Below are 26668 nucleotides of genomic sequence, written 5' to 3' on the forward strand. Positions count from 1 at the left end.
CGCCTCCCCCCGATGTGTTAAATTAATTACAGCGCGGTACGCGCATAGAACCATACGAGTACGTGTACGCGTGTACGTGCTTAAGTATATGTGCGCGCGTATTCGTGTGCGGCGCGTACCGCGCAATATGTATATATATATTATTACATATGATATGTATACACATTAGTTTTTTAAAGTTTAAATGTGGGTAGCAGATTTTAAACGGAAAAACAAAAGTAAAAAAACGCATAGAGATGCTGATATATATATAATATAAATGAATAACAGAAAAGAATTATGCTCTTTTTTCTTCTATTGTAAATCTGCGCTACATACAGAGGCGACAGACAATGAAGCTGATGGGTAATGTTGGGATGTTTTGTGCGTTTGTTTGTTTGTTTCCTCTTTTAGTTCGATTAATTTGATCATCGAAAATTCGTCCATAAAAAAATGAATATTATCATCTGGCGATATAAAGTATTGCTGTTAAGTTCTGTTTGGTTTATTTCTTTTATATGCTTCAAAAGTATCAATTATTATTCGTTAAAAATCGCTGATTCCTGTTTTTGAATTAAAAATTCTCAGAAATAACGGAGGAGACGAAATTAATGAGTTGTGTAAATGAAAATAAAACGTATAAACGGAACTCAATTTTTTATATAATGTTGCTTAGTCTTTCATATATTATCTTAAGCATAGTTGATGAAGAGATCTTTGAAAATAAAACAGCTAATCGTCGTAATAAAGAGTGCGCATGAAAAAATTTTAAAAATGAGTTTCAAAATAGTTCAGCAAGCTTCGGACGTTTTACTCCTTGCAATAAAATCTTTGATGTAATCTCGATTGGCTGTGAAACATTAAAAAAATGTACGAATATTTATATTGTTAAGTTTGCACATGAAAATAAATCTCGCGTTTTCAAAAGTCAACCAATCCAATAAACCAGAAATAGTAAAACGTCCGAATCTGATTATATTTGCATCTCAATTTTGATTAAAAGAATTTTTTGTTAGTCAATAAGTACTTGGCTTGATTTGTCACAGTGGGTCTTAAAAGATTGTACATGAAGCATCGATTATAAAAAGAAGTTTAAAGATACATCTATTATTATTAAAATAAAATGTCGTTCGTAACAAAAAAAGGAAACAAAAGGGAGAGAATGTTAGTTGATTATTACAGATAGTGTCAGATGTTCAAAAATCTTGGCGATAGTTCTTTATTTTGGCACGCGATTCACGATGATGGATTTTCAAGCACAAATAATTTAAGATTATTGAAATAAAATAGCTATCAATTATTTTCTTACATGTGGATTCGAATCAACAGTATTGCTTTGCAAAAAATTGTATCGTACTTCTTACATTTACGAAGTGATAGTAAAGAATGTTAAGTTTTTTTTAAAAGTAAGTTTGTAAGTGCGCTTCGATTTGATGAAATCGCCGAAAAAAAGGATAAATACACGTGAATCCGTGCTTGATTTTTACGATCTTCAATACCATTTAAAATTGAAAACCAAGCTGATGCCAATGACCAATTCTTTTCTTAAGATTGAACTATCGTTATAATTATTTTGAGAAAGTATAAGTACGAAATTTGATTATTACCTAATTCCTCGTTGTATCGAAAACCGTCGTTTTTTGAAAGCAATGGTTTGCATTCTAGTATAATTACTATGAATATGCGAGAAAAAAATACATGAAAGAAAAATATTAAATAAAAGTGCTTTAAGAGGGCAAACGATTCTCCAGATAGGACAAATCGAGATGAATTTGTGTTCTCAGATCTCACGCATTAATATATGTACGAGAATATTAGATAATACATACTAACAGCATAGCGCTGTAAATAATTTTTAATTTAGCTGTTATGTATTTATTAATGAAATCGTGTGCGTACGAATTTGTTTGTTACGAATCAGTACGAGCGATGTATTTGATAATAATTTCGATTGTCTAACTTTATGGAAAACAATAGATTTATGTAATAGTTTTTAATTATATAAATTATTTTTTGTTTTATTTTTTTTCTACATTGTTTTATTTTTTTCCCCCTTCGTGTACGATAAAAGAAGCTACATTGTTGAAAAAAATCAGTAGAGTAAAAAATCATTGTTCTTCTCTCTTTCATATAGCCACAATATTATTGTAGCCATCGATTTCTCAAATGCAATAACTGTGTGTAAAAAAATGTCAAAAAAAGTTAAAGCATTGTTGTAGCCTGTAGAGTAATGTGGATATATACAAAAATGGAGAAATGACTCCCTTTATATATAAATATTATATATATACTAATGATAAGAGGTAACATTTCATTATAGAGACGTGACATAGCTCCAATATTAAAGCAAGTTTTGAACTTGAAAAATGATATTTTTTTTAACAAAAAAATTGTACTTTTAAGATTCTTAAAGAATCGCTTTTAACGAGTTATCATTCATAAAAAAATTAACACGCACACTTCCGACACAATTACTTTCAAACCGATATATACCATCGAGTTGTCCGTTATCAAAATTATCCGAATATGCTTGTGTGATTTGGTTGTGTCGCTTTTAAAGAATCATTGAATCGCACCTGCCTACTCGTTTGTAAAGAGATACACAAATTTTCAACCAGATTCTGAAATTCAGCAACTTCCATTGTAAAAAATAAGCACCAAAACTAAGAACAGAATTTCGACCAAATTATTGTTTACCTGTGTTCATTAAAGAAAAAAATAAGTGGATTAATCAAAATTATTAATACAATTGTAATTATTAAACATTTTAACAAGTGATCGATATAAACACGTTATAATCACCCATCGGCCATTATGATTTTTTTCAATAATAAAAGTACTTATAAACGACGAGCAAAATATTTACATAATATAATAAACTGAAGTAAAGGGAAAAAAGTATGGTTGTAAATGTAAAACTTTTGAATTTGATTAATTGTAGAATCATGTTTGTCGCGAGGTTGCTCGATGTGTATAATTAGGCGATACATGTTATTAATTGCGATTCTAAAAGATGAGGATAAAAAAATAATAATATTTAATAATAATATAAAGATGTCTGTGATGCGTGTTTGCGATTAAAAAAACAACAAAAAATCCATTACTAATTTTGATTATGCCCTAAAGCAGAACCAACATGATTTCTTACCAAAAAAAAAACATTCAACACTTGTAGAAAGTTTTAAAGGATTCCTTGTTGGAATCCGTTATAACGCATATAAATAATATATATGATTTAAACATATCATTTGTTTTTCGATTTGGCTGACATTCTTTATTGTTTTCCACTTATATAAATATATTACAATACTTTTTTATTATTGAGTTAAAAAAATAAATAAATACTTTATTAAAAAAAAAGTTCAATATAAATATATATTATATTGAATATAAATTTATAATTCATTGCATTCGATTATTGCATTCCTTGATCCAACACCAACACACATACACACACACACACACATCACTGGCAAACACATAAAAACACGCACTTGTGATTACCGCGGTGGGAGGTGCAAGAAATGTCATATTTTCGTACGACACACAAAAAAATACAATCTCTCACAAGTAAATCTTTTCGATCGTCAATTTCATTTCATCGAGACTCCATTTCTTTTGCAACTTACAAAAAAAGCAACAACAATTTCTAGCTGAAGCGAATCTACCCGTTAATGTTAAGGATAAAAATTTATTTTTTAATAACGATGAAAAAAAAAATACAACAAAAAGTCCTCAATGAAGATAAAAACGAACGATATTACACATAAGTATACCGCACTGTGGAGCTCGAGAGAAAAGTCATACATGTAAAAATTGAATAAAAAACAAACAAATATTATAGGCAAAATCAAGGCAGACAGTCCCGACGGAGATTGATGTATTCGATGCACGAGTAAAGTCGCTGAGCATATAAGATAATTGTGTGGGAATAACGATAAATATACATAATAATAAAATTTAATTGCATGGAAAACAGAACAAGTATATGAACTTCAATAAAATAGACGTCGATAATCAATGTTTTTTCTGTAGAATATATAACAACACCCCACGGTCGAAGCATTGTCGCATAATTTAATGCAATCAGCCATGGCAATTGTAATATTGGATTTTAACTGTAATATATCCATGTAAACGAAATTATTGATTTCAAATATTTACCTAGCATAAAAGTAAATCCAGTTAATGATAGATACAAAAAAAATATATTATATATAAATATATATGAAAAATATATAAATGAGATGAAATTTTTGGTACAATAAAACTTAACAAACAATAATCCATTGCTGTTTTGACTATATATCATTCAAATTCATTTTTTTATGCTTCAGAAATAAAAATTGATTTTTCATTTTTTTTCATTTTTGTCTCATATAACGCTTCGACTGTGTATTTTCTGCGAATATTATTATTTTCTGCATTTTTATCGAAAAAAATCACGCGTACGTAGATAACGAACGTTGATTGCAATGCACCTTTTTTTTTATCTGGGATCACTTGTGGAGGAGGGGCTAACCTTGGGTTTGTGTGTTTGTGTCTGTGTGTACCGTGTACCATCCATGTATACTTGAGTACTACACTGCTCAGTACTTCTATTTATTTTCATATCTGCCGACTGCTGAGAGATTGTGTGCGACGCGTTGGAATCTACACTACTTTGCACTTATCAATTTGTGCGAAAATTTCAATAAAAAATCAATTTCTCGATGAAAGTCATTGTTTTAGACTTAATTCTTTTATAAATTTCGTAAATAATTACAATTTCATTCAGTCTTTTTATTTTCTTACTCATATTGGAAGTATTGGTGGAAAAATTGTACTGTTGAATTTTTAAGAAAAAAATTATACAACAACAATCCATTCATAAAAATATGGAAACAAAACCAAAGGAAACAGTATTAGTGACTGGATTCGGTCTGTTTAGAGATTATGACGTTAATGCAAGTTGGGAAGCAGTAAAATTATTACCAGAATTATTTTCTAAATCTGAAATTTCATCAGAAATCAACTTGGTTATTGAGGAAATACCTGTTGCATATCAAACTGTTGACAAAAAAGTTGAAGAGTTATATAAAAAACATAAACCATCTGTAAGCAACTACTTTGAATTTCAAACTTATGAATTATCATGATGTCTTGAATAAATAGAAGATTTGAAAATAAATTTCAGGTAATTTTACATGTGGGTGTATCAAATATGGCAACTTGTTTGACAGTTGAGTGTCAAGCAAACAGTAAAGGCTATAATCATCCGGATATATACAATGAGTATCCAAATGAATGTGCGGATCATAAAATTTTAAAAACCAAATGTGACCCTCATAAAATTTGTGAAATTGTTAACAAAAATTCAACAGAAACAAATTGCACAGCATGTACTTCAACCCGAGCAGGCAGATACTTATGCGAGTACATTTACTACAAGTCACTCGAATTAGAGGAACCTCTCGTTTTGTTTGTTCATGTTCCAGAACTGAGTATATATTCCAGTGAAAAAACTGCACAAGGATTACTTGATGTCCTTATTCATTTAATTGAATGTGCAAGGTCTCAAAAGAAAGAATAATAGTTATTCCATTTACAAAAATTTTAAAAAATACTTGTATATTTACAATTGTACATTTTTAGTTAAATTATTAAAACTATTTTAATTATTGAAAAAAATTCGTAAGTTTTACTCTGCTGCACCAGAATATTTTGTCCGGAGTGGCGATATATTTGCGTTCAATTCCTTTGAATATGGTTTTCGTAACATTTCAGAACAATGACTCAATTGTATCGCACACTCAGGATTCACATTTGGAGGTAATAAAGTAATCTCTCTGTCAAAAATTTGTGCTAAACCTTCTAATAATTCTAAGAATCCTAAAGTTAAAGCTGTCCGTCTCACTCGATTAAGTTCTTTATAGAAATTAGCAGTTTTTTCTGGTAATTTTCTAGCCTGACGTAAAATTTTTTGAATATCCGATTGTAGGCCTGAATTTCTAATCCAAGATGGAGTATTTGCAGCGTAACTTCTTTTTTCCACAGGTCGTATTGGGAAAGTGAGGGCTTCAAAAGTTTTATCCTTAGCAAAAGAAATAGATCCCAAATTTCGAAGATTACCAAGCCATGGAACTACTTCACATCCATGCTCAAGTACAGTCAACATAAGATTTGACTTTTTCTTTGAATCTGCCCATGAGTAAATGAAACCATACCAATCAGTATTCAGTAAACACAATGCTGCCATATTCTCGACCTAAAGTTTTCAATAGATAATTTAGTTTGAATATTCAAATCTTCATTGGTTATTAATAGTAGTACCTTTAAGGCTCCATGGAGTAAAACACAGAACGAAGGTTCTTTTCCTTCATCAATTACTTCTTCAATTTCATCATCTTCATCTAAGACAGCTATTCCTTGCATGCTTGAATTTTTTTCTGTTGACATGGGTAAAATTAAATGTCTGGAGATAGCACCTGGATTTCCAACATCTGCTATTGGTATGAATCCACATATTTCAATATTTTTAGAGATCATTAAAGAAGGCACTACTTCAAAATCTGTTTTTTTTGTTTGAGGCTGAAAATATATCACAAATGAAAATAAATTTTTGCAATATGAAAATAATCATATGCTATGACTTACAAGTGGAACCGGTGATAAGAAAATACGTGATCCAAGATTACCAAACTTCAAATACCCCTTAAATGTAGTAAAATTTGTCTCTGATAATTTTTTAAAACAATTGGAAACAGATGCTTTTGACAAGGATCCTTCAGGTGCCAAAACCATTCCATCTGAACCAACTAAGTCAACTAATTTTTGATAAAGCTGCATGTTGCTTACAAAAGTTGGGTCTAAAAATAATTTATCATGAATCAACTGATAAACAATATGAATCTACCAAAACTATTTACCTGTTGGATTTGTTAAGCATACAACTGACAGTCTTGCTGGAAATGGGAAAGGCACAGGGAAGGGTATTCCTCCCTCTCGAGGGAAGTTCATTGAAAGTAAAGACTCTCGCAAGGACATCGGTCCAACACCAGGATTTCCATCTGTGACCAAGATTACTTGGCAAGGCGTACTGCTGCCCCACTCCGATATCACTAAGGTCTTTACTCCGTGAAGAGCTGTTTCAATGCTGGTCTTATCACACTCTTCAATATTTTGCAATTTACTCCTAATCAATTCATAGTCTCTTGTAAATGGGCACAGTATCTCATACATAGAAGAAAACGTCATCTAAAAATTATTAAATAATAAATTAAAATACATATATGAGCCAGTCATAACTGAATAAATCATTGGTACATACTAATGCAACAAATTCAAGCTTAGAATTGTTTTGTAGATAGTGTAAAATAGTATTAATTCCTTGAAGAGCTAAGTGATGCCTGGTGAGCTGCTCCCCTGGTATTCCTTCATAAGCTGTTGTCCCAACAACCACTCTTCTCATAGACAAGGAAACATCCAAAGCTATGACCGTAGGCATGTTTGTTTTTTTAATTTAACAACGTTTTTGATAAATTAGTCAAAATAAGTAAAATCAGTCAAAATTCTTCAAGAGGTTATTCAGAACAACATAATCAGCCGGTTTTAAATTATCAGAGAAACCAAATGTTGCTGCAAATAAAGAATGAATGAAAAATTGGAAAACTGATATGATGAGTTTTCTTTCTTTCTTTTTCCCGATGTTTTTCACTGATGAAGGATCGTCAACAAAGATGACGGTGTAACATGCTTTCATGTATACACAAAGGCCGACAGATCTTGCACTATGCAGAAGCATGCCGCATTCTATCTGTCAAATTGCGGTACGCCCTCTGTATTTTTGACAGAAGGTATAAACATTGAAATTTCTTATTGAAACGAATTGTTTAATTTTAAGTACTAATGAAATTTTATTTTTTTCATCCGTATTTTATGCTGTTTATACAAATTTTATGATACATTTGTATTATTTATACAAGTCTTTTTTTTACAAAATGAAACAATAATATACATTGTTTTGTATAAAAGATAACGATAAATAATATTTTTCTAAGACTATACAAAATTATCAAACATTACAGGTTTAGTGTTATTTTGTAACAAACATTTTTTTTTTCAACTATTCTTGCAAGTAGAAAATATCAAATATAAAAACATGTCGTCAATATTTTTGAATTCTAATTTAATTGTAAGACTGTTGTTTCAATCTCTCAAAAATTACTTCACAACTCAAGAATTCATGCATATATGTACAGTTTTAAATAAGCATAGAAATGTTATTATTTTCTCCAATATTGAGCAAATTTATGAAGCTGTTCAACTAAAGCTGGCATTACAGCACTCACAGATAAATCTATGAGATTTTGAACATAATGTACAGCTTCTTCATCACTGAGATCTAGACGCAGCTTATCTTGAACTTTCTTTACAGTCTTATCAGGCTCCAATGCAATATCTGGTACACTGGCATCCACCATAAGAGAAAACAAATTCAATATTAGATTTGCATGTCTACGCAGGTAAAGGAAGGCTGTGTAACACTGTTTTTGAAATCCATAATAATGTTCTGATCCCACTCCACCCATTGCTTCTACCATTTCTTTGCTGAGTTTCATTGGAGGTGGTAAAGGTTTTGGATCTCGTCCTAGTATATATCCAAAATCTATGTGAAATAGTTTTCCAGAAGTTGTAAGAAGTAAATTATCCAAATGCCTATCTCCTACTGCTAACACATATGTTATAATGCAATATCCAGCACAACTTCTAATGTAACTATCCATAACTTTTGGATCAACCCCATAAGGTCCTGTTTGACAAGGATGGTGTTTACGGAAGAAGTTTAAAATGGATCCTTCAGTGGCCAACACTTCAGCTACAGTAGTAGATTCAATAAACTGTACAAAACCATGTTTAGTACTTGTTGCAAGAACTCTGTATGGAGTTAATTTTAAATCTAAATTTTCACGCCGTAACAATTTATCCATCAAGGCTATTGTTTGTAAGATAAGCTGATCTTGACGCAGATCATCTCCATATTTGAAGATAGCAATGTATTCTGTATTACCAGTAGTCAAAAATGTTAACTTTGAAGGCATTAAAGCTGATTTAAATAAACTAGCTTTTTCAGAAACAATGCCTTTAATTGAAATATCTGGATCTAGTGGAAAAGGTATGGCTTCAAAGTTTTCAAAATTAATTTTGAAAAAGGCATCTGCATCTGCTAACAAAGATCTCAATCTTTCTGTCTTTCTCTTACGGTTCCCACTCTCTCGTGCAACAGTTTTAACAAGAGATACCAATTGATCAATGAACATTTTTTGTCTAGTTAAGAAAGCCTTCCTCTTTTGCCAAATATGATTACCAGAAGAAAGAGCATTCAAGAACATATTCATAACTGTGAGATACATTTCTTTAACTTTAGTATCTTGTTTGACAGTAATCACTGGGTCTAATTGATCTTCACACTCAATTGATAAGTACCAAAATAGGTAGTTAGCCAAAGTTGAATTTTCACAAGCTCTTGCTACCAAAAAACTAGCTAAATTTGTCTCACTGTATTGAGATAATATAATATTATTCTGTTCAGATTCAGTAGAAGACATAGATGCAGAAGATGAAAGATTATTCATGAGAAGATCTTTGCCAGACTTATCACATTGTTCTGGTGTTACTTTAGTTTTATCAAAATTCTTGCTTATAGCTTTAATACTATCAAAGTTTTCATACTTCAATGCTTGCACTAATTGTAAAAAGTACAACATAAGGTCATCATCTGGCGCATGACTTAAACGTCCTATGGCATATCTTCTGATACTTGGATGAGTGAAAGCAGGGCCTAACAATTCTAAGGCATCTTCAGGATCGGGTGGTGCCCAACGAGTCAACATTTCTAAAGCTTGCCGCTCTTCTACAAAAACTTTCCAATTTACACATTTTACAAATTTTGTCAAAGCTTTCTTCTGTGTGGTCAAATAAAATCTGAATTTCCATATCAAGTCTTGCTCTTCAGTTGTAAGAGCAGTAGTTGGTGGATAAGCTAAAATTACATTCAAAGCATCTCTCACACCAGAGGTAGGTTTCAAGTCTCTTGTCATTCCAGTGCTTCTTAAACTTCTTGCTAATTTATGATGCTTAGCCTCTACTAAATTTTCTTGCAGTATCTCATGATCCGGTAGAGTGACAATATCTGATTGGGATCTATGTTGAATGACTTCATCGCCGTCTTTTTCATAGTAAACAATGGCATAAGGTTGGTTATTAATCACCACCTCTGGAAACTCCAACATTAGATACAAATGGTCTGAAGCCCTTTTCTCGTGTTCATTAACCAACTCTATTTCTCTAAAAGTTAATCTGTCTAGCCAATCTACCTTATTGATTTGACCATTTCTGTGCTTCTTTGCAAGCTTGGCCAGCCTTTGCATTTGATCTTTGCCATTGTCAGGAGTTTTTCCTGGTGTCGTAGATGGAAAATCTCCATCTGCTTCCACACCGGGCCAGACTTTCAAATCCAATATGCCTTGTCGAAAGATACCATGCTTACCGAATAGACTTATAGTACTACCTCCGACTGGTATCTTTCTCATGGGACCTGCACAATCGTACAGGTTGATGCAGAGCTGAGCTGTTCGAGGCAAATCCGAGTACGAGATTGGCAATGTGATCCATTGATTCCAATTCCATCTCGAAGCAAAGTGTTTGTAGGCCGTAAATACTGGCAATGCTAGAGCTCGGCCGTTGTCGAAGACTTGAAAAGAAGCCATCAAGTCACCCTTGCCATTGCTAGAGTCGAACAATCCGGAATATTTCAACAAAGGATCGGTCAGCAACTTCTCGTACTCCGGCCGAATACTTTTACCTTCCAGATTTCCGATTTTAATCTGTATTTTGGTCTCCAAGGAGCAACTGTATATGTAACAAAACTTATCGCTGTTGTTGTTCTCCATGATTGAACTGTTTTATGTCCCTTATAACGTCGAGCAAATTAATTATGGCATGTTTAACGAACACCTATATCGCACTGACGCAGTAACGGCGCCCGAATAACGAAGCAGTTGTTGCCTCGAATTAACGCGAGTTATGATCCTGCGACAGATACAAAAACAACGAGTCGACAGATCGGAGGAATAGTCAGCTGGCTATTATTTTGATACGCCAGCTGTTGGCGTGTCAACAAGTCTCTCTGGTGCAGACGCCATTTTGAATATTTAAACTCGCACTGTCAGTATCAATAAAACTTTTCCGGGAAATTTCCGATGCAACGCGTGAGAAATCTTCTGAAGTATGATGAAAACGTTCCCTCTTTACAAATGATATAAACAAACATTTTTTCCGATTTAGTTTTTTGCGTATGCCGAGTGTCAAAATTTTAATTATTACGATAATGCAATTATTATTATTAGGTATCGCCGGACTGAGTAACTTTTACAAGTACAATGAAGCATAAGAGTTTATTTTCTAATATAACGTAATTATAAAAACGAATATAAATTGCAAATGTGATAAAGATATCGTCATTTATCACGTTACTCATACGGCAATATCGAAGCCGAGCGCGCGTAGCGGACTTAAACGACATCTGCGGCGCATTCGCAGTGCAGTTTCGCTCTCGCTATGCAGTCTCAAACAAAACGTGCCTAGAATCTAGCAGACGAATTTGCGTTTGTGTGTCGCACTTGTTCTCGTAAAAAGTGAGGCTAAATTTTTCGTTCTGTTTACGTTTTTCTATTATTATCATTATCATTTATTAAAAAACAAAAATCACTCGACCGTAACTCGTGTCGAGTGGACACACAGTGCAATAATGTTACGCTCATTGTTAACGTTGCAACGCTCGATTCAACGGAACACCGGCACGACGTTCGTTCGTCATTTGAACGAAGATCGCGTGAAGCGAACCTTTCAATATCGCATACAGAAGCATTTTGACGAGATTTTAAAAAAACAGCCAGAAAAGAATGAAGCTGTGTCAACGAGAATCGACCACCTCATGACGGACAACAAACCGGCTCCACGGCCGGAAAATTTCAATCAAGAATATCAGCAATGTCAAGTGGCTCTGGCGAATTTTAAAGAAATTCGCGATAATGTCGTTATACGAGAAAAACTTATAAACATGGATTACAAACTTTCAAATATATTGATTCACTTGAAACCGCATGAAATATTTAGATTTCTTGCATCTCTCAGTAGTATATCCAGATTGGAATTGACAGCCATGGAATTTTATGAAAAGGCTATGGCAATTTTGATTCAGTTAGCAATGACTGGTACACTGAATAATCATGAACTTGTTCAGCTGTTGTATTTTGTTTCCTTGAAAAGTCATAACCAGGAACAGATTGAGAATCTAAAGCCATTCTTACCAGATATTGACGATCTCTGTTTAATGGAAAAGTGCATAGTGGCTTGGGTAATGCAAAAATCATCAATTAAGTTGCATCTAAGACAAGCTAAAATGTTGGAAAAAGTTGTTGAAGAAGACTTTAAAAGTATCATTGATGATCCTCAATTATTTGTTCCAATATGCAAGAGTGTTATTATAAGTGAGGCAAGCGATAGTTTATGTTTACAAAAATTGAGTGATGCTATTTTGACATCAAACAAAGAAACAAACAACTTGAATTTTGGTGCTGTAGCTCACACTTTAGCTCTGTACGCTGATGCTTTAATTATGGACTCAAAAGTTGTTGATTCACTTGTCAAAACGGGTGTAAAAGCAATTCAAAATGATATGAATACAAATAAAAATATGTTGCAAATCTCTGATGTAAATACATTTTTATGGAGTTTGAGTCACCTAGGAACAATTTTGTCATTGAGTGAAAAATTAATTGTGAGAAGTTTTGTTGAACACAGATGGACAGAATATACATCAAAAGATAATCTTGGAATGTTAGTTGATAGTATGCTAAGTTTAAATATGCTTAGGTGTTGGAGTACAAAGGTAAGATATGCTTTTATTTAAAAAAGTTAAAAATCTGATTATTCGGTGCAGTATTTTCTTCTATTACTCTCTAAATTTAGTTAAAATAAAAAATCAATTTTTGCATGTTCAATTTTATCAATTTTCTTTTATTCGAAATGAAATGGATTTTTTCCATTTCTTCTTCAACATAATATCTAATTTCATGTGTCAAAAGATTGTTTTTTACAATGACTTCATTTTTTATCCAGCTATTGAAAATTTGTTTATCGGAAAACTTATTCGCACCAGTCATTAGGAGATCATACCATTGGAAAATACAAACAAAGCTTCAGTTACTAATAGCACAAATCTCTCTTGAAATGAAGATGAGAGTGCCAAAGTCACTCGTAAAGCCCTTGAAAGTTGGTTACAGAATTTCAGATCGCTTAGAAATTGTAAAAAATGTAGCGAATAAACTTGTGGCAAGGGGACTGATCAGTCAGATGATAATCGAGTGCCCTGTCAAAGCGATTGTTATTCCCGGTGTGACGCTGATCACCGAAAAAGAGTGCGTATTGAGCAATGGATTTCTTCTTTGAAATACTCTCTACAGTCACCTATATAGAAAAGCAGCTAATTTTTTTATTTTTCCGTAGAATTTATCACATCGATGTATTGGATAATTCAACTTGTTTAAAAAACACATTTATGCCACACGGATTGATGAATTTAAAATTGCGCCTTTTGTCGCGCTTGAGACTGAGACAAATTATGGTACGTTTCTGAAGCATTAATAATACAGGTACAAGAAGTAGAGTATAATTAAAAAAAAATTCTTCTTTCTTTTAGATCAAAGCAGATGTTTTTAATTCGGATATCCAAATCGTTGAAAGAGAAATCGAAGATATTATACTGCTCAACATAAAGCATGGATCAGCTTTAAATGTCAAGCATTTAATAAGCTTCGAAGTATGACCAAAAGATGAGTCCACGATCTTAATGATTTTGTAAATTTGTTTTTTTTATAAAACGACAATTGTAGATAATATATAGATAGAATCGTTAAATTGTTTAAAAAATCGTCTTACTTTTTTCACACGCCTTTACAAACCCAAAATTTCCCGCTACGCGTCAGATCGCGAACTTCCCCGCACATTCTGCAAACTGCGATCAGTATATAATGAAGTCTTATCTGCAGAAATATAAAATAGCGCTCGCTCGGGGGGTTATGTTTTGAAGTACTGCAACACTTGCGTAAAAGCTTGACTACGTGTTACTTGTCAAATGATCAATGGGATATAAATAATCGGGTTTTATCAGTGAATGGTCATGGCACGGGATTTTTCAACAGTTTCTTGTGATCGAACGGTTTGAGTCTCTGTAAAAAAAAAGTCGTGAAAATGATTACGGCCTACTATTTCACCGAGTTTCTCGACATCGGACAGTTGCTTTTGTCGGTGCTGTTGACTCTGTTCGTTTTCATACCGTCGCTTGTGGCGATATACTTGAAAATCAAATTCATATTCAGAAGACGAAAGGGAACTAAAAATGAGATATCGGTCGGCATATTTCATCCGTACTGCAATGCTGGTGGCGGCGGTGAAAGAGTTCTGTGGGCTGGTGTAAAAGCTCTGCAGTCCAAGTACGAAAATGTAAAGATATACATCTACACGGGGGATCTTGATGCCGACCACGGAAAAATCATTGGCAACGCCGAGAAGATTTTCAACATCAAAGTAGAAAATGTCAATTTTGTGTACTTATTCCAAAGAAAGTGGGTCGAAAGTGATATGTACCCTTACTTTACTCTACTGGGTCAGAGCTTGGGATCTGTGTGGCTGGGTTATGAAGCTTTATGTAAATTTCAACCAGATATTTATATTGACACCATGGGTTATGCCTTCACTTATCCTTTGTTCAGGTACATCGGAGGTTGCAAAGTAGCTAGTTATACACATTATCCAACAATATCAACGGATATGTTGAAACATGTATATCGTAGAAAAACTAGACATAACAATCGCAGAGTGATAGCAAGAAATCCATTTTTGACAGCTGGCAAAATATTGTATTATAAAATATTTGCCTTTATGTACGGTATTGTTGGTAGAACAGCTGACATCATAATGGTCAATTCCACTTGGACTGAAGATCATATTAACTCACTTTGGAAATGTCCACTACGTACCTTTAAAATTTATCCTCCTTGTAATATTGAGGAATTAGTCAGTTTACCACTATTAACTGAAGAGGAAAAAAATAATATGATTCGTATAATTTCAGTTGGCCAATTCAGGCCTGAAAAGAATCATCCTCTCTTACTTCGAGCCTTATTCGAACTTAGATCCATGGTAAAAGAAGAAGTTTGGAAAAACATTCGCTTAGTATTAATAGGATCCACAAGAAATCAAGAAGATGAAGTCAGAGTTAAAGATATGATTGACCTATCAAAACATTTAGCCTTAGATGAAAATGTTGAGTTTCAATTGAATGTTCCTCATGATGAACTTATGACAGCTTTTCAGCAGGCAACAATTGGGTTGCACGCTATGTGGAATGAACATTTTGGTATAGGTATAGTGGAATGCATGGCTGCTGGTCTGATAATGGTAGCCCATGCTTCTGGTGGTCCAAGAACAGATATCATTACAGAACAGCCTACATCTTTGAATGGATTTTTGGCACAAGAACCAGAAGAGTATGCTCGAATCATGGCTCACATTATTCAGATGAGTGCTAATGAAAAAGATACCATCAGGAATGCAGCTCGAGCTTCAGTGCAAAGATTTTCAACAGAAAATTTTGAGAAAGAGTTTGTGAGAACTTTAGATCCATTATTTAATCCATTATTTAATCGTAACATAAAAAATGAGTGAAAAATGACTTGAATGAGTGAAAGAGTGTGATGCATAAAGTTTTATATAAATTTTATCTTATAAATTATATGTATAGTTAAAAGTTATTGATTCCTGAAACTCAGTCAAACTAGTTTTAGATATTCATTTTTAATAAAAACTGTTCATGCTACCAAATTATAAAAAAAGTATACCTCATTTTTTCATAAAAAAAATGTTCATTTCCCAAGACATTTAATATGGTTTCACTTAAATATTTTGAAGACTTCATCTTTACTTTTATTTCAATATACGTCTTTTAAACACCTATAATTTCAATTTTAATTTAATCAAGTTTTCCTCTTGTCTGGCTCGAAAGATTTCAAATGAAGCGCCAATGCCACGTGCACATTGCGCATTCGAACCTCAAACCTAGCTAGTGTATTTCTGGATTGTTTCAGTGACGTCCGCATACAATAACTAAACATTTTCCTCGTGCATATAGCGTTGGTTATAGACTATATATAGGGCCCAGTGGCGCTTTTTCGCCTGGTATTAAGGTGAGCTCCAATCAAAGTAAGTAATACACATAGTCAAATAGAAGCAGACACGAACTGCATACAAAACGCGAGTTGGTTACAAACAGTGTTAGCACGAGGCTTGTTGTAATTTTTTTAATTCAATATATTTCAATATGATGGATCAAATACTGCAATTTCTTGAACCTCTGAAATATTCAGTTGTCGCATTGCCACTATCATTGGTAGTTTATTACAAAGTTTATCAACACATGAAAAAAGAATGGATTAAACAATATGCAGGAAAATCTGAAAAATGTGCATCATCTGTAAGTGTTTCTAAGTGATAACGTTTTACAAAAGTAACGGTGAACGTAAAGGTGGATAAAATATTTAAAATTAGTTCAAATCAGTTAGTGTCAAAGAATGTCATTGCAAACACCTTATATATTTTACTTCATTTATGATAACTTTTTAATTATCGAATCACTATGTATTTTTATTCTTCACTTTTACTATTCATCTAAAAAATTACTCAAATGCTGCATCTGTGTAATCAAATTAGTAATCATAGTACAAGTTGAACTTGAAATTGGTATAATACTTGATGAACAAATTTTTAAATTTCAGGATAAACCTGTGGATACATCTTACAGTAACTTATCAGAGCATTCAAGTGATTTTGAGACAGACGACGATTCAGATATGGATCATGAAAATTATTCTAAACTGGTCTTAGTTATCAGAAATGACTTGAAAATGGGCAAAGGCAAGGTTGCAGCACAGTGCGGTCATGCCTCTGTTGGTGCATACAGATTAGCTGTAAAACGTCCAAATGTTCTCAAAGCATGGGAAGCCTGCGGGCAAACAAAAATCACACTAAAAGTGAGTTTCATTGCACATTATAATATTAGAATGTATTTGAAAAGTATGTATAATACTAATGGATTTAATTTTTTACAGTGTGACTCTGAGGAACAAATGATGGAACTCCATCAAACAGCTAAAGCAATTGGACTGATATCTCATGTTGTTCGTGATGCGGGTCAAACACAAGTGGCACCTGGCAGTAAAACTGTTTGTGCTATTGGACCTGGACCAGCTGACCAAATTGATCAAATCACAGGCCATTTAAAACTTTACTAAAGTATGATGAAGACTTCTATAGAAACTAAGGCTTCTAGACAAACAACCATCTCATCATTGTCATTTTTTAATCATCTAAGTATTGTTTAATAATAGATAAATCAAAATAATGTACAAAGAATCTATGTTGCGATAAAACATAAACTTCATAAATTATGAATGTACAAATTTGTACATAAATCATGCGAAGCGTTATGATAAATGAAAAAGTAAGAAAATAAATGTCGTTATTTTTTATCAAATTCATGAATCAGACTTTATTGAGGATTCAAAAATGAACTACGAGCTCATTTTTTACTTACATTTCTATAGATACCTCTTACATCGAACGTCTCTGGCTCAATAAAATTACAATACATTTCAACTAAAACATTGCGGACGGCACGTGTTACAAATGTACAAGTTGATTTAATACAAGTTATTTATTACAAAAAGATGATTCGATTTCTTGCAAATGTAAACTATCGGTTGCAAGAGATTTGCTATTTCTTTTTTCCTACACCACAGTCGTACATCACTTTCACACAAAGATGTGATTACAAGTATTAAAATGTTACTATCTTTTCTCGTACTCATTGCTATGCAAAAATTATTATTTTTTTTTATCGAAAAAAATCATTTAACTAACTTTTGTAATCCAAAATATCACAATTTCACAATTTATAAAACTATAATCCAAATTATTAATTTCAATCGTTCTCTACTACATACATTTTTATCATTTTCTCACTATATGTACAACAATTGAATTATACTCGAATCCATCGGTATTTAATATCTAAAAAATAAGTCTCATAACGGTGGCGGCGGCGCCTTTCTCCTGATCTTGTTCGAGCCACTGGTCTGGCTGCACTGCGAGCCGGTGATGGACCTGCCGTCGCCCTCGTCCCTCTTGTGGAACTCCTGCTCGGTCTGCAGCCAATTGGTCGTCTGGCTGTGGCCGACGACGATGTTGTTCCTCACCATGATGGCCGCGGTGGCGGCCTCCTCCTCGCCGCAGGCCGCCGCGCCGAGGCCGTCCTCGCCCAGCAGCTTGGACAGCGACGGCGCCAGACCGAGGCCGAGATTGCGCTCGTGATAGACGTCGGAGATGCTCGGCGTCAGGTCCCTCGTGCGATTGGTCAAGCTGCGATGGGACTGCGTCTGCGTCTGCTGTCCCGTGGCCGCGGCGTTGTTGCTACCGTTGTTGATTGCCTGCTGACTCGGCGGCACGTGGTGCAGCTCGACGACGGTCTTCATCGAGCAGCCACCGCCGGCACCACCCGCGGCCTCGTCGAGCAGCATCATCTTCTTCTTCCTCGCGGCTTTGCGCTTGGGCGCCGTGGATGCCGCGACGCTACCGCTGCCCTGAGTGCTGTTGCTGCCGGAAGTTGCGCCGGTTTTCTTCGAGCTTCCGCTGCTGCAGCTGCTCAACTCCGAGCGTATGCTCAGCCTCGAGGGCAAGATCGGCAGCTGATAATGATGATGATGCCTACGTAGAACAGTATTGTGTCCTAGATTCGAATCCCAATCAGTAACCGATCCACTAGAACTTGATCCTGGCCGGGTCAAGCCGGAAGTTGCGGCGGCCTTGCTGTCCGGGAACAGGTTGCGCAGTCTCGCGGGCGGTGGGTGTTCCGCGCTCAGCACCGACGGCGACGAGTATGTATCGTTGTCGTTCGCTAAAATAAAATTACACATCCCCAATTAATCATCGTTCTTAAATTATTTTTATTCATAACGACTTTGGTATATAAACTTACGATGCGCAGTTTGCAAATTCAGACGCGACAGCGAAAGACTCGGCGTCGTCTCCATGGTCTTGCCGTCGGGCTCGCCACGCGCGCGTACGTAGCAGGCGAAGGCCCCACCCAGACGCACGCGGTCCAGACGATGATCGCTCTTGGCTGCTGCTGCCGCGGCCGCGGCCGTCGACGACGACAGACTCTCCATGGAACTGCTCGAGTCGAGGCTCAGACTCTTTGGCGCCTCTTGCGTATCTGCAGCAATTAATTGAAGGACAAACCGTTAGATACATACCGATCGCAACGATTGTTATTGTAATACTCACCGAAAAGAGCCAAGAGCGCCTGAAGCGCGAACTGCACCGAACGCCTCGACACCATCTTTCCGGTCCTCAAGCCCACCTCGAGCTGTCCGACCTCCATCAGATCGAAGCCCAGACTGGCGAAGAGCTCGTGCGATCCGGGCGTCCTCCAGACCCTCACGGGCAGCTTGATCTCCTGTCCCTCGCTGGCGCAACTGGCCCTGCGCATCGCCGCGATCACGTCCTCCGCAGCCTCGGGCGACTGCAGCAGCTCCACCAGGGCGTGCAGCGACGCCTGGCCCAGGCCCAGCAGTGCCTGCAGACTGGCGCTGCACCTCGTCAATCTCTCCTCGGGATCGCTCTGGGGAAAGAACACCGAGGGTCTGATACCGTTGCCCGCTGGCTCGAATCTGAAGCCCACCGACATGAGGAGCTCGCGCCAGCCCTGCGCGCCGCCCACCTTGTTCTCGATGCTCTTCTGCGTCGTGTACATGGCGTTCTTCTGGCCGCAGTTGATGCGCTGCAGCGACTTCTCCACGAGGTGCAGGGTGACGCGGAGCGCGTCGCGACACTCCTCGGGTCCGCTGCGCAGCAGCTCGGCCAGCGCCTGGCCCATCAGCGCCACCTTGTTAGACAGACGAGTGTCTCCGCCTAAGAGTAACCAACCGGCCCAGTTGACGGGCCGAGCGAAGTGTCGCGTGTGTTGCACGGTCTGCATGGCCTCGGCGAGGGCGCGCGAGGCCCGCTGACCCTGGAGCATGGCGCTGTAGAAGGCCCGAAGCAGTATGCTGCTGGCCGTGGAGGGCACCGGCCACATGCCGATGAGGACGCACTGGGCACCGGCGAGCAGGAACGACCTGGCGAGACGCTCGACGCCACGCGCGTCCAGCGAGTCGTGGCTCCAGTGGCTGCAGGAGATGACGACGAGGCGCGCGGTGATCTTGGGCAGGTCGCGCCACGGATCGATCAGGTACTCGGGATCGTCGCCGGGTTCGTCGCACTGCTCCGGCGAGAGGCCGAGGGCCGGCGAGGAGCCGAAGAAGGCCGGCACCGTGAGGTGGACGCACTCGGCGTCCGACAGGTCGCGCAGCAGGGCGGATCGAGTGGCTTCGTTTCCTGTGCACATTTTATTAATTATAATATATAGCGTATCGTAAAACTTGAGATAAGTGTAATGTTTTTTTCTTTTTTTTGTATACATACCGACTAGAGGCCTCGTCTCCAGGAGCTCGGCCACGATGCCGGCCTCGGTCTCGGCCGACGCCACGGACTCGCTCCAGCCGTGCTCGTCGCGCACCTTCTCCGGCAGCAGCGGATTGCCGACCACGAGCGCGGCTATGGTCGAAGCCGCGTTTCCACTGCCGCCATCGTTGTTGTTGTTGTTGTTGTTGTTGTTATTGTTGCCGTTCTCGGTGGTGGTCAACGCGGGTGCGCGCGCCGACGAGGAGCGACGCTTCAGAGCGCCCAGCGCCGGCACGACCAGCAGCGAGAATCGCTCGCACAGATACTCCTCGCCTGAGTGCACGAAAACAAAAAAAATAAGACAGTTGCGTTAGTTTTGTTTTTGAAAATCGATTCGAGAAATAATAGCTTTATCTATGCTAATAGTTTTATCCCTACTCTTACTCAATTACTCTAACGTTAAAGAAACCTTTCATGTTTCATGGATTCAAAAACGTTCAAAAAAACTTTACACGCCATAAGCGCTCGAATTTTACGCCGTAGAACATTCCATACAAGTTTCGACACGGAGACTATTAGCGAACGGTAAGCCGCTCTTTTTGGCAGTTACACGGCGCGTGTCGATGCAGACGACGAGTCGTGTTCAGTTCAGTATCACGTTACGACGCTGCCAAGACAGATCGCATCGAGCGCAGCAAGTGTAAACTCGTTTTTATTAAATATATAAGTGTGTAAGACGATGGCAAACAACAAGAAATGTTTAAAGAACTTAAAAATGTTGCGAAGAAGAGTCAATTGGGAGGTCGAAGACGAACGACGCGAATTCATTCATGTAATTTATCCTTTGATCAAAAATTGGAAGGGACTACTCCCGAATCTACGAAATGTTTTTCGAAAAGAAGAAATCGATCGGCTACTCATGGATTCCGCGATCAAAGTGTCCGACGATGTTTCGAAGTTCGAAGAAGCAGAGCAATTCGTCTCGTTCGCGGCTGGCAGCGGCTATAAGGACGAACCCAGGCTAGATCAAGACGACAAGCCATTTTTGCATCGCACCACACCGTTGCACTGGGCGGCTAGAAGTGAATTTGACCTTGGCAGGCTCATGGTCCTGGACTTTTTCAAAATATACGACAGGTTTGACGCGAACTGCACGGACGAGTCCGGCCTGACGCATTTTCATGTGGCCTGTCAATACGACTGCGAAGACGCGGTCAAGAAATTCCTCGAGCTCGGCCAGGATCCCAATCTACTCGTGCCAGAAACGGGCGATTCGCCGCTGCACGTGGCCGTGGACCACGCCAGCAGTTTCGCGATCGAGGTGCTGTTGAAGAGCGGCGCCGACCCAAATTTAATCAACAAGAAAGGATTCACGCCTTTGCACAAAATGTGCATAAATTCATTCGTGTATGAATTCGATGAGTTTTTTGAGCTCAACGACGAATTACAACAGCCGTTACAGATCAACGCTCGGGACAAGCTGGGTCGGACACCTTTGCAATGGGCCGTGGCGAATCTACACTTCGAGGCGTTCGATAAACTCTTGGATCATGGCGCTGATCTGTCCAGCTTCAATTTTCCAAGCGAAAGTCATTTCGACGATTGCTTTGAAATTCTCGAAGAACGAACGGATAAACAATGGTTTACACTGACATCGGATCTGCCGATTATGATCAAGCAACTAGAGAAAAGAGGCTACGAATTCGACCGAAGTGATGTCTCGACGATAATGAAGTTATTTGCCAAGCACAAACTGCTCGTGAATTCGGCGAATCTCGACGAGCGTTTGCGCAGCAACGAGGAGTTCGTGAACTGGGCGAAAACAAAGTTCTTGGCGAGGTGCGGCATCTCGCTCAACGACTTGATGCAATTGCGACCCGAAGAAGCGGAGAAACATATCAAACATTGGGACCAAAACGAGTACGGTCGTACGTTCTTACACTGGCCGATGGCCGAATGGTCAAGCGTGAAGACTTGTGTTCAGCGCCTGCTGGAATTAATGATGACGAGATTTTTTCGGCGATGGGCGCTAGATTCTTTCTTGGAGCTGACGCGCTACCGGCTACCGATTCTCTGCTGTGAAATGGTCATCAAGAAGCTTATGTTAGAAGATTTATGTCACGTTTGCTTGATGGCTGAGGATTAAAGCCATAAAAACCGTAAAAATAATGTTTTATCGAGTGTAATAGAGTGTAACAACAAAAGACCAGTTAGGGCTAGGAAAGCTCCCCAAAGGCTACAAATTCAGTGGTGAAGATTATACAAGTTCTTTTTACCTCCTGTTATTAAACTAATAAATGAGCGAAAGAGATAATCATTTTTTCTATATCTTAATTGCGATAAGCATATTTGCAGTACTTTATAATATCAAGTGTTGATTAAAGTTCTTGATTTTCCATACGATTCAAATAAATAATTTAAAAAAAAAACAACAGTTTCGATTTTCTCATTGAAAAACCCTCGTCCTTACTAAGTAGTAAATTGCATAGAGAAAAAGTACATGAAGAGATGAATCTTACAATGAAAACATAAGAGAAAAAAACGTATTACATGCGGAATATACAACAAAAAAATTCACGCAAACAGCAACAGATAAGAAATTTAAATATTTTTTTCCTGAAAATGACTTTAGAAAGAGAAAGACAATGTTTCCCAGAGTTTTTCGCCTGATGAATTTTTTGAATTCTTAAGTTTCTTGTTTGTACGAAGATTTCATTAAATTTGCCCTTAAAAATAACAAAATCTGACCCTACCGAAAGCAGGCTACGCTTGAATTGTAGACTTGTACTTTAGTGCCGAATTTAGCGTGAAATGTATTCGACTGTAAATATAATATCAAGCGACAGTCAAATTCCAAAAATTCATATTTCGCTTTGTAGTCGGATTCGATGTTTAGACTCGACTCTCGAGCAGAGTCGAGTCAAGCGCCGACAAGTCTAAGTCAGTTACACGTTGCACGCCAGCACGTCGAGTCGTCCAATTCAGCTACACGTCTTTATAACGTCTTCACAGCGCAGACAAAGAAATATCTCGCATCGACCGTTGCAAGTGTTTCTTGTGAAAAGAACAATATTTTCTTATTTTACTGGTTATAATAATAACTTATATATTAGCGATTGTGTTTATGCGAGTGTGCTGGACGATGGCCGAAAACGACCGAAACTGTTTGAAAAAATTGCAAACTTTGCGAGCAGAGATCAATTGGGAGGTCGAAGATAAGCGAAAGAAATTTTTCCTCGAACTTCAGTCTTTAGTTGACAATTGGAGGGGTCAACTTCCGAATCTTCGGGAAACTTTTCAAGAGAAAGAAATCGATTGGATTCTCACGGAATCCGTAAAAACCGATGACGACCAGAACAAGTCAATATCGCTCATCGATTTTGCGATCAAGACGGGTTACAAGGACGAGCCCGACATCGATGAAGACGGCAAGGCATCGTTGCATCGCACCACGCCGTTACATCGTGCGGTTAGACGCGGTAACGATACCGCCGTACGTATTCTTTTTAAAATATACGACAGATTCGACGTGAACTACACCGACGAATTTGGATTAACGCATTTTCATGCCGCCTGCCTGGCCGGCTTGGACGACGTCGTCGAGAGATTTCTCGAACTCGGCCAGGTTGATATCAATTGCCTCGTGACAGAAACAGGTGATCCGCCGCTAAACTTGGCTGTGGGAGGCGAACATAAAAAGGTGGTTGAATTATTGTTGAGAAACGGCGCCAATCCCAATTTAACCAATGAAGATGGATCGACAGCTCTGCACATCATCTGCTGGAGAGAAAACGAAGACGATGATTTGATGAAGATATTCTTCGAAATCAACAGCGACATCCAGCAGACGATACAGGTCGATGCCCGGGACAAGTTGGGTAATACGCCATTGCACTTGGCTTCGCAGCTATTCGTCAATATAAACGTAGCCAAATTATTGTTGAGAAACGGCGCCGATCCGATTTTGGCCGGTGAAGACGGATTGACTCCTCTCCATATTTGTGCCATGAGGCACCACAATAGTAGCTTCGCGAAGTTATTCTTAGACGTGAACGACGAGATCCAGCAGACGGTGCAAATCGATGCTCTTGACCATTTGGGCCGTACACCGTTACAATTAGCCGTGGTGAATCTTAAGTCGAATGTAGTCGATGTACTCTTGGATCGTGGCGCTGATTTATCTGCATTCGTATTTCCAACCGAGAAACATTTCGATGAGTGTCATACAGAAACAGAGCTTGAAAAATTATTCACAACAACGATTGAACGGCATATACGGAAAGTGTTCCGACTATCACACTTGCTGGTCATCGTCAAGAGCCTGGAGAAAAAAGGATATGAATTTGCCCAAAATGACGTCTTGACGATAATGAAAATAATTGCCAAGTTCGACCTGCTCAAGAAGACGATGGATTTCGACGAATGTTTGCGCAAGGACGGAGTGTTCGTAGACTGGGCCAAAACTGTCGTGTTGAGTTCGAACCTGTCGCTTTACGAATTGATGCAATTACGGATAGAAAAGGCGGAGAAATTATTCAAATTTGAGGACGATTTCGAGTGCTTGCAAGAATTTCGGTATTTTCCCGAAGAACCCGGTGCGGCTTTTGCTGCGCACATGAACGAGATCGTAATGAGAGAATTTGTTCGGCCCTGGGCACTGGATTCTTTCTTCGAGCTGACGAACTACCAGTTGCCAATTCTCTGCTGTAAAATAATTATCGAGAAGTTGATGAACCAAGATTTATTTCGCGTTTGCTTGGCGGCTGCAGATCAAAGCTCGTGATCGCGATGAACATATTTGTGGTACGTTTTTTATGTTTGATAATATTTGATGTTACAGATTTTCTATATAATTCAATAAATAAAATTTAAAAAAAAGAAACAGTTTTGATTTTCTTGAGCAAACTATTGTCAAAATAAAAAATCTCTTTTGAGAAAATTGGAGAAGTCAGCGGGCTGGTACGCAAGTTGCTTTACTGATTTTTAGTTAAAATATTAATTTCTTCGTTGAGTCGAAAAGTTGAGAAAATGTTAAAATGTGTGAAACGCAAAAAGAGACAACGTGTTTTACTTACAAAATATATGAAAAAAAAATTCATGCAATCAGAAACAAGCAAGAAATTAAAATTATTAAATTCTAAATTAAGCTATAAAAAGAAAAAGAAACATTTTTCAACGATTTTTTACATTTTTTCGTCTTTACGGTTTTTTTTTGAATCTTTAAGCTTCAAAAAAAAGCAACTCTCATTGTAGCCCCTAAAATTTCATTGTAGGCTGACAGCTGAGTGTCGAGTACGACATAAAACATTCGACGGCGAAATAATATCAAGCATCGGACTCGACGCGTTCTAAAACTTCACATTTCGCTTTTTGTCGTGCAGTTCGTTAGTTTATGAATGCGCGGACGAAGGAGTGAGGGATCGATTAGGTAGTCCCCCGCCGCTCATCGGATAGTTCGGTCCAGTTCGCGTTACAACGCCGCACCGCAAACAAAGAAATATCGCGCCGAGCGCAAAGTGATTCCCGTCGAGAGGAGTAACGTAAAAAGTATTTCATATACCTCAAACGACTGTGTTCGCGTGTGCGTGCTCAGAAAGATGTTCTCGCGCGACGAAGACGTTTCTTCTAAATATAAATTGGAACAATTGAAGAAGCATGCAAATATCAATTGGGAGATCGAACAAGAGCGTCGTGGATTTTTGAGTCGAGTTGCAAGTATTATATACGAATGGAAGGGACCACTGCCTAACCTTCGAGAAATCTTTCGGACGAAAGAAATTGAGTTTCTTCTCTCGGATTCTATATGCCGCAGGTATGCACCCCAATATCGATTTAACGGAGCATTTATCATTGAGTTTGTGGCTTGCACCGGCTACAAAGATGAGCCCGAAGTCGATAAAGACGGCAAGCCAATTCTGCGTCGCACCACACCACTGCATTATGCGGCTAAACCATATCACGAAGACCTCATTGATAATCTATTCGAAATATACGACAAATTCGAAGTAAATTACATCAACGAATCTGGATTGTCACATTTTCATGTGGCCTGTCAATTTGATCGTGATCAAATCGTCAAGAAATTCCTCGA

General features: G+C 37.6%; 8 protein-coding genes across 8 annotated transcripts in view; 5 read left to right on the plus strand and 3 right to left on the minus strand.

Moving 5' to 3' along the window:
- Positions 1-3: 3 nt before the first annotated feature.
- On the plus strand, positions 4-5551 carry LOC106653624 (pyroglutamyl-peptidase 1). The gene is made up of 2 exons (XM_014373140.2): positions 4-5075; positions 5156-5551. Exons 1-2 carry the CDS (start codon positions 4857-4859, stop codon positions 5549-5551), a joined length of 615 nt encoding a protein of 204 aa, XP_014228626.1. The 5' UTR covers positions 4-4856.
- Positions 5552-5655: 104 nt separating this feature from the next.
- On the minus strand, positions 5656-7785 carry LOC106653633 (integrator complex subunit 14). Its single transcript, XM_014373152.2, has 5 exons — positions 7289-7785; positions 6888-7215; positions 6616-6827; positions 6292-6549; positions 5656-6226 (listed from the first exon to the last, which is right to left on the minus strand). Exons 1-5 carry the CDS (start codon positions 7463-7465, stop codon positions 5660-5662), a joined length of 1542 nt encoding a protein of 513 aa, XP_014228638.1. The 5' UTR covers positions 7466-7785; the 3' UTR covers positions 5656-5659.
- A 224-nt stretch (positions 7786-8009) lies between these two features.
- LOC106654946 (phosphatidylinositol 3-kinase catalytic subunit type 3) lies at positions 8010-11184 on the minus strand. Its single transcript, XM_014375111.1, has one exon. The coding sequence runs from the start codon at positions 10908-10910 to the stop codon at positions 8244-8246; it is 2667 nt and encodes an 888-aa protein (XP_014230597.1). The 5' UTR covers positions 10911-11184; the 3' UTR covers positions 8010-8243.
- A 410-nt stretch (positions 11185-11594) lies between these two features.
- Positions 11595-13880, plus strand: LOC106654872. Its single transcript, XM_014374967.2, has 4 exons — positions 11595-12910; positions 13141-13439; positions 13528-13645; positions 13721-13880. The coding sequence occupies exons 1-4, from the start codon at positions 11768-11770 to the stop codon at positions 13844-13846; spliced, it is 1686 nt and encodes a 561-aa protein (XP_014230453.1). The 5' UTR covers positions 11595-11767; the 3' UTR covers positions 13847-13880.
- Positions 13881-13927: 47 nt separating this feature from the next.
- Positions 13928-16932, plus strand: LOC106654879 (GDP-Man:Man(3)GlcNAc(2)-PP-Dol alpha-1,2-mannosyltransferase). The gene is made up of 2 exons (XM_014374980.2): positions 13928-16281; positions 16854-16932. Exon 1 carries the CDS (start codon positions 14272-14274, stop codon positions 15745-15747), a length of 1476 nt encoding a protein of 491 aa, XP_014230466.1. The 5' UTR covers positions 13928-14271; the 3' UTR covers positions 15748-16281; positions 16854-16932.
- LOC106655401 (peptidyl-tRNA hydrolase 2, mitochondrial-like) lies at positions 16296-17576 on the plus strand. Its single transcript, XM_014375780.2, has 3 exons — positions 16296-16552; positions 16854-17108; positions 17187-17576. The coding sequence occupies exons 1-3, from the start codon at positions 16400-16402 to the stop codon at positions 17367-17369; spliced, it is 591 nt and encodes a 196-aa protein (XP_014231266.1). The 5' UTR covers positions 16296-16399; the 3' UTR covers positions 17370-17576.
- Positions 17577-18161: 585 nt separating this feature from the next.
- Positions 18162-26668, minus strand: part of LOC106657725 (tetratricopeptide repeat protein 28) — a 39330-nt gene continuing 30823 nt past the window's right edge. Inside the window, exons 8-13 of the mRNA XM_023462761.1 lie at positions 20820-20910; positions 20599-20753; positions 19420-20511; positions 19112-19348; positions 18672-19030; positions 18162-18590 (exon numbers count right to left, since the gene is read on the minus strand). Of these exons, the coding sequence (XP_023318529.1) occupies positions 18162-18590; positions 18672-19030; positions 19112-19348; positions 19420-20511; positions 20599-20753; positions 20820-20910 (2363 nt within the window). The remainder of the gene's footprint in view (positions 18591-18671; positions 19031-19111; positions 19349-19419; positions 20512-20598; positions 20754-20819; positions 20911-26668) is intronic.
- On the plus strand, positions 23445-25374 carry LOC111694451 (ankyrin-3-like). Its single transcript, XM_023462762.1, has one exon. It carries the CDS (start codon positions 23702-23704, stop codon positions 25358-25360), a length of 1659 nt encoding a protein of 552 aa, XP_023318530.1. The 5' UTR covers positions 23445-23701; the 3' UTR covers positions 25361-25374.

The sequence above is a fragment of the Trichogramma pretiosum genome, unplaced genomic scaffold (assembly GCF_000599845.2).
Source record: "Trichogramma pretiosum strain Unisexual culture from Peru unplaced genomic scaffold, Tpre_2.0 scaffold1, whole genome shotgun sequence".
Lineage (NCBI taxonomy): Eukaryota > Metazoa > Arthropoda > Insecta > Hymenoptera > Trichogrammatidae > Trichogramma > Trichogramma pretiosum.

What these genes read in the sequence shown, in the direction of transcription:
- LOC106654946 (XM_014375111.1), bottom strand. Translation starts at nt 10,910, where the DNA reads ATGGAGAACAACAACAGCGATAAGTTTTGTTACATATACAGTTGCTCC.
- LOC106653624 (XM_014373140.2), top strand. Translation starts at nt 4,857, where the DNA reads ATGGAAACAAAACCAAAGGAAACAGTATTAGTGACTGGATTCGGTCTG. An exon ending in ATAAAAAACATAAACCATCT is followed by an intron (nt 5,076 to 5,155) that starts GTAAGCAACTAC and finishes AATAAATTTCAG; the next exon opens with GTAATTTTACATGTGGGTGT.
- LOC106655401 (XM_014375780.2), top strand. Translation starts at nt 16,400, where the DNA reads ATGATGGATCAAATACTGCAATTTCTTGAACCTCTGAAATATTCAGTT. An exon ending in CTGAAAAATGTGCATCATCT is followed by an intron (nt 16,553 to 16,853) that starts GTAAGTGTTTCT and finishes TTTAAATTTCAG; the next exon opens with GATAAACCTGTGGATACATC. An exon ending in AAACAAAAATCACACTAAAA is followed by an intron (nt 17,109 to 17,186) that starts GTGAGTTTCATT and finishes AATTTTTTACAG; the next exon opens with TGTGACTCTGAGGAACAAAT.
- LOC111694451 (XM_023462762.1), top strand. Translation starts at nt 23,702, where the DNA reads ATGCGAGTGTGCTGGACGATGGCCGAAAACGACCGAAACTGTTTGAAA.
- LOC106654879 (XM_014374980.2), top strand. Translation starts at nt 14,272, where the DNA reads ATGATTACGGCCTACTATTTCACCGAGTTTCTCGACATCGGACAGTTG.
- LOC106653633 (XM_014373152.2), bottom strand. Translation starts at nt 7,465, where the DNA reads ATGCCTACGGTCATAGCTTTGGATGTTTCCTTGTCTATGAGAAGAGTG. An exon ending in AGCTTGAATTTGTTGCATTA is followed by an intron (nt 7,216 to 7,288) that starts GTATGTACCAAT and finishes AATAATTTTTAG; the next exon opens with ATGACGTTTTCTTCTATGTA. An exon ending in TACTCCATGGAGCCTTAAAG is followed by an intron (nt 6,227 to 6,291) that starts GTACTACTATTA and finishes TGAAAACTTTAG; the next exon opens with GTCGAGAATATGGCAGCATT.
- LOC106654872 (XM_014374967.2), top strand. Translation starts at nt 11,768, where the DNA reads ATGTTACGCTCATTGTTAACGTTGCAACGCTCGATTCAACGGAACACC. An exon ending in TTAGGTGTTGGAGTACAAAG is followed by an intron (nt 12,911 to 13,140) that starts GTAAGATATGCT and finishes TTTTTTATCCAG; the next exon opens with CTATTGAAAATTTGTTTATC. An exon ending in TGAGACTGAGACAAATTATG is followed by an intron (nt 13,646 to 13,720) that starts GTACGTTTCTGA and finishes TCTTTCTTTTAG; the next exon opens with ATCAAAGCAGATGTTTTTAA.